Source organism: Sceloporus undulatus, unplaced genomic scaffold (genome assembly GCF_019175285.1).
Source record: "Sceloporus undulatus isolate JIND9_A2432 ecotype Alabama unplaced genomic scaffold, SceUnd_v1.1 scaffold_999, whole genome shotgun sequence".
Taxonomy (NCBI): Eukaryota; Metazoa; Chordata; class Lepidosauria; order Squamata; family Phrynosomatidae; genus Sceloporus; species Sceloporus undulatus.
In genome coordinates, this window is record NW_024803919.1 from 1 (window position 1) to 6,281 (window position 6,281).

Here is a 6,281-nt window from a genome sequence, read left to right on the forward strand (position 1 = left end):
AGAGAGAGAGAGAGAGAGAGCTGCCTGCGAGAGCAAAGACATGTTCCATTTCCTGCTCTCCCTCTGACCTAATTCCCTCCCCTGAACTTGACCCTTTACCCTGCTCCTTCTTCCTCCTCCTTCCCATTCTGCCCTTCAGGGCCCCCTTCTTTCCCCCAGCTCCTTCCTTCTCCTCCTTCTCATCCATCACTCCGATTGCCCTTGGCACCCTTTCTCCGGCTCCTTCCTTCTCCTCCTCCTGCTCCGTTACCCCAATTGCCCTTGGCACCCTTTCTCTGGCTCCTTCCAATGAAGGGGAGGTATGTTCCGCCCTCCCTCTGAACTTGACCCGATCATGATTGGGGACAAGTTCATATTTGCCAGACCCAATGTTTTTGAAAAGATACAGCTTTTACTCCACTTTCAAAAGACCTGCACCAAGGGGCATTTGCCCCTGAACAGGTGTGAAAGCCTCCAATTCACTTGTGGAAGAATCGGGGCCAATATGAACTTCCCGTGGTTAATCCAGGTTCTGATCCCAGGTAAAAGGTAGTCTGAACGGCCCCTATGTGACAAATTAAGTCCTTGTACATGGTTTTAACCCCAGAAGCTTGGAAAATATATAGAAAGGAATGGTTGTAATTTTACAATATGTGGAATTTGACTTCAAGAATGCTAACCTCTATCCCCTTTCAAAATCATTATATGCCATCTTGCCCAGTTAATGCATTCTGGAAATGTCTCACCTCATTTCTTTTATCAGGTGTGCAACAGGTGAGGCCTGGCAGGAAATCTTACTAGCTGCCAGCTATGGGAAGCTGTGTGACCCTGAATCGGATTATGCCCCTGGGGAAGAATATACTTGTGGCACAGGTTTTGCTTATTTCTACTTCATCAGCTTCTACATGCTATGTGCATTCCTGGTATGTTCTTTTTGCTGGCCTATCTTGTGTTTATTGACTTTTAACATATAATTGTGTCATATGGGTAAACATGCTTTCATCATCATCATCATCTGCTAAGCTAGTAGTAATGGGTAAGTCTAGTTGTTCACTCCATTTACTGTACTGTATAATTGAAGGCACAGAAGATGACTGTTCAATTGTTTCCTCTCCCACTTTTCCTATACCTAGTATTGCTGCTAGATATAGTTGATTTCATTTCTCCCTGACTGTAAATTGTAAATTGTTGTTAGCAACTGCTTATTTTAAATCTTTCACATTTCAACCAGTTGAATTGCCTGTGACCCTCAAGTCTATCCAGCAATTGTTTTTCTCTGTGGCTCAAGAGACTGCCATTCTCTCAGACCACTCAGCCATGGATGGTTTAGGCAACAGGTGTCAGGATTAACAGATTGCCCTTCAAAACCAAATACAATCAGAAACTGTTCTGAAGCAGAAAGTGGAAAGCAAAGTAGGGGTGGAATTGTCTCCATTGAAACAGGCTTAAGGTTCTGCTTGTCCTACTAGTGTGAAAGAGCTTTTAACCAGCTTTACCTCCCAAATTTCACCCACTTTTTTCACTGAAGGAAAAACAGACATTAGTCTTCTGAAACCTCTGATCCATTCATTAGCCATGCTGATTGGAGAGTTCTGCTAGTTGTGCTCCAAAAACGTACTTTTTCCAGCTTCTACCAAGTATCAGCAGTCAGCTGCTTTTTAAAGCACAGAGGACAATTTGCTGTAATTAAATTCTAATGCCAATGAGTCACCTTGAGTATTCTCCTTCAGCTGTATAACGCTTACTCTACAAGCCATTGACTAACTTCAGCTCAGCAGCAGCATTACCCTCTGCCATCTTTCTCCCGTTTTATCAATTCATCTCTCCTTAGATTATCAACCTCTTTGTTGCTGTCATCATGGACAACTTTGACTACCTCACACGAGATTGGTCCATATTAGGTCCACATCACCTGGATGAGTTCAAACGAATCTGGGCAGAATATGATCCTGAGGCCAAGTGAGAATCAGTCGGTTATTAATCTTCTAATTAATTATTCCTTTGGCAATGAAAATAAAGCTTAGTGTTTCTAAAAGTCACTTCCAGTCTCCAAAACAGCACTTTTTGCTGTTTCATAATGGAAGGCTCCTTAAAATAGCATTTAGGAGGCAAAATGCCAGGCAGCCAACAGTACAAGCAGGGGGTTCCACTGAATTTTTTTGTAAAAAACATAAATAAATTGGGGGTTCTGTGGAACACGGGCCTCAAAATTCCCATCCTTGATCTACAAAATGGGCAACAACAGTTTGAGCTCTCCCCTACTCCACCTTCTTTGGTTACCAGATATTCCAGTCCTGATGATGTAGTGGTTTGAGCATTGGGCTATGACTTTGAAAATCAGGGTCTGATTCCCCATTCAACCATGGAGCCTGGGTGAGCCTGGGAGTATTATACTCCGAGTCCCCCAAAACCCCATGATAGGTTCACCTTGGGGTCTCCATAAGTCAGAAACAACTTGGAAGCACACAACAACAATAGAACCCTTATCCCATCAATTTATTTGAAAGTACATTTATAACTGGGATATGACAGGGTTAATTTTCCTGAGTCTTTTTCCTGCTGTGATTACTGTTGGCTATAGTTGCCCATTAAATAGGGACATAGATTCACATTCTGATTTGTAGCATGTATTGTATTTTGTTCCCAAGTAATGGCAAGATAAATTTAGAATAACTAACACTCTGAAGACTGAGCTGCTTAGATCAATACTGAAGCTATAGCTGTATCATGTATAGGAAGGATCTTCCTAAGACCTAGCATGTTTACCTGAACTCACTATTGCCACCCAATGGTCAAATCATAAGTGCTCAGTATCTTTCAAAAAATAAATACAGCTGTTTCTTGTCTTCTAGGGGGAAAACTGAGACCCACCCCACAGTTTGGGCTCACATCACAGTGCAATGTAACTCATAAAACAAAGATATATATTTTCATGTAGGTGCACAGCACACACAAGAGAGCCAGGACTGGCCATAAAGTCTTGTTGAATGAACAGGGCAATATAACAAGCAGAGGAGAGGCTGACTCATCTAGTTCTGCCTATATAATTTCACAGTATAAAATCACAGTTTTCTCTTATTCTTCTTCACAGGGGCCGGATCAAACATCTAGATGTGGTGACTCTGCTGAGACGAATCCAGCCTCCATTGGGCTTTGGGAAGTTTTGTCCACATCGTGTAGCTTGCAAGGTAATCTTTCCTTATAAACTCTAACTGGGGTCAATTCTTGCTATAGTTTCCATGTTATTTCTGTCTCCTGCACCAAATGATTTCATAAACCGGCATGCAATGGACTTTAGAAATACTTGAACAGGCATAGGAACGAAGGGTTGGCATTTAATGCTGCAGTCAGGTGTTAAAGTCAACATGCTGTAATAGTTGTTAAAGTTAAGGGACCTGAATGTGTTTTGAATATGCACCCACAATTATCTGTGTATGTGTATGAAGAGAAAGATAAATAGAACCCTTACTCTATGGAAGGAATATGAATGTATGTGGCAGCTCCAACCCCTCTACTAGCAACCTTCCTATATCTGCTAGAAAGTTCTGAAGTGAAAATGTAACCATGTTCAGGTAATCACAGTTGTAGAGATTCCTCTTATCAGGAACTCCGATAAACATGGTTCCCATTAATGTAGAGCCTTTTGACCATATTCAGGTGAACACTATTACAGTTTCCCTTTGAACTTTCTCACAGGAAGGCTGCTAGTAGAGAGGACAAGGGCATCTCCCTATTTCCTCCGCACCTGACTAGGGCTATAACATGTCATTGTATTTGTGACTTCACACACATTTATTTGTATGTGTGATTGCTTTTTTGCAGCGCTTGGTGGGCATGAATATGCCCTTGAACAGCGATGGTACAGTTACTTTCAATGCTACCCTCTTCGCTCTGGTGAGAACTGCCCTCAAGATCAAGACAGAAGGTAAGAGATGAAACCTATCCATGGCTAAATCTGAATAGCTCCATTGTGCTTTCTCACAACAGCTATCATTCATCTTGTGAGTGCAAAAGAACATTAGTCACTTTATATGGTAGTAGAAGCTCTGCTGACCTTAAAAGCCATTACTGCACGATTACACAAGCCCAACGGAAGATGCTATAAATCAAGAGTAACTAATGTCTTTCTAGTACATTTAATCATAAGACCTCAAAGTGTCACGTCCTCATCTGTTGTAAATTAACTTAAGTACCTTCAGCATGGACCCATGCCAACATGCTGTTGCTGGATAATCAGGAAAGGTTTCAAGAGCTTAAGCTTTACAAAAGACAAATGTAAAGAATTTAATCCACCTGAGAGCTGATAAAGGAGAAAATCCTTATCAATGTAGGCATAGCTATCATAATTGTAATTATATCTGGTCCCACCTTTTTTAGAGACAACTCAAGGTTGTCAACACTGCATACTATTTAAAACACACACAGAAAAACAAATGAAAAACAACTGATCAAAACAATTAAATGTAAATAAACATACAACTAGCTGAAGCAATAAAACCCAGGAGAAAAAAATAAAAAAAATAATGTAATGCGACTAGACAGCTCACCCACAACCAATAAAACTGGCATTATATTTTCAAAACAAAAGTATTGAATGAATGAATGAATGAATGAATGAATGAATGAATTTATTACGGCACATGGCCAGCACCAAAATATGGCAAAAATACAAAATATGTAACTTCAGGTGTACTGCCATAGCACAAATATATCTACATTCTACTCCGAACGAAGATCTATGGCGCGTTACAGACCGCCTCTTTGGGGCGTCCTGTAGGCGTGCCTTTCCCCACCAGATCGGGGCCTCAGCGGTTAGAACGGCAGCCGCTGAGGCCCCGATCCACCGTTTTTCGGGCCGCGGGGAAGCGGCAAAAGGCCCCTTCCCCACAGCCTGGAAAGGGGTGTCCTTGGGGCTTCAAGCCCCAAGGACACCCCAACGGCAGCGGGGACTCTCAGAAAGGGGCCACTCGGCCCCTTTCTGATTTGCGTCGCTGGTGCAGCCTTCACACGTCTGCACCAGCGACACAAACCAGGAAGGAGCTCTGTTTCGGAGCTCCTTCCTGCTCCACCAAAAGGGTGCATTAAGCGCCCTCGCGCGGAGCGATGGCGTCACATCCGCGCTGCCTCGTTTGGAGGCTGCACGTTCGTGACACCATCATGGCGGCCCCCATGTAGATGGGGCGCCGCCATCTTGTACGGACTCAGTCCGTACTAGAGTTAGGGACATCCGGAAGCGACGCCCCTTTTTAACCCTAGTACGGACTGAGTCCGTAGTTTAAGGCCCGTCTATAACGGGCCTATATCTTCTATATATCCAAGTATTAGTCCATGAACACACGACATTTGTACTAGTAGCTTTTCATGCAAATGAATGATGCCCAAATGATATGAAAATATTCTTTAAATATGACATCAGCTTCTGGATCAGCCACATACAGTACTTAGGGAGGTACTGTCCAGTGGACTCAATATGATTGTTGCTATGGAGGTACTTGTGATAGGTTCCTCTGGCCCAGGAATGGCAGTGGTTCCACCTGTCCTGAACGGGGTCACCCTTCCTGTGAAGGACTCCATGCGCAGTCTGGGGGTGCTTCTTGACTCGTCGCTTCACCTGACTGCTCAGGTGAATGAGACGGTCAAGAACACCTGTGCTAAGCTTCGGCTTATTCGCCAGCTGCGCCCATACCCGGCCCAGATTTTTTTTTTTTTTGTGGTACACGCTCTGGTAACCTCAAGATTGGACTTCTGCAACGCACTCTACATGGGGCAATCCTTATACCAAACCCGGAAGCTACAAATGGTACAGAATATGGCAGCCAGGCTGGTCACTGGTACATCCAGGGCCAGCCATATTACACCGGTGCTAAAAGATCTGCATTGGCTGCCTATTCGCTTCCGGGCACAATATAAGGTGTTGGTGATGACCTATAAAGCCCTAAATGGCCTGGGCCCAGGATACCTGAAGGACCGCCTCTCCCCATACATTCCGCCCCGCACCCTCAGAACTTCTGGGCAGCAACTACTTAGGGTTCCAGGGGCTAGGCTTACCTCCACTACGAGGAAGTCATATTCCATTGCCGCCCCGGCCCTTTGGAATACGCTGCCCACAGAGCTCCGCTCGGCCACCTCCCTGGCCCAATTTAGAAGGGATCTGAAAACCTTCCTTTTCCATGCAGCATTCCCCGATTAAGCCCCAATAGGTCTACCTCCCTCTTTACTGGCAAGAAGACTGGCTAACAGGGTTTTATTCTGCTTTTATTATAATTGTATTCTGATGTATTTGTTCTGTTGTATTGTGTATT

General features: G+C 43.8%; 1 protein-coding gene across 1 annotated transcript; it reads left to right on the forward strand.

Annotated features, from left to right (window-relative positions):
• Positions 1-742: 742 nt before the first annotated feature.
• On the forward strand, positions 743-3,915 carry LOC121917828 (voltage-dependent L-type calcium channel subunit alpha-1S-like; the record flags this gene model as incomplete). Its single annotated transcript, XM_042443948.1, has 4 exons — positions 743-902; positions 1,811-1,938; positions 3,071-3,167; positions 3,802-3,915. Coding segments are annotated over 4 exons (499 nt in total), but the record flags the coding sequence as incomplete, so codon positions are not given.
• Positions 3,916-6,281: the final 2,366 nt, after the last annotated feature.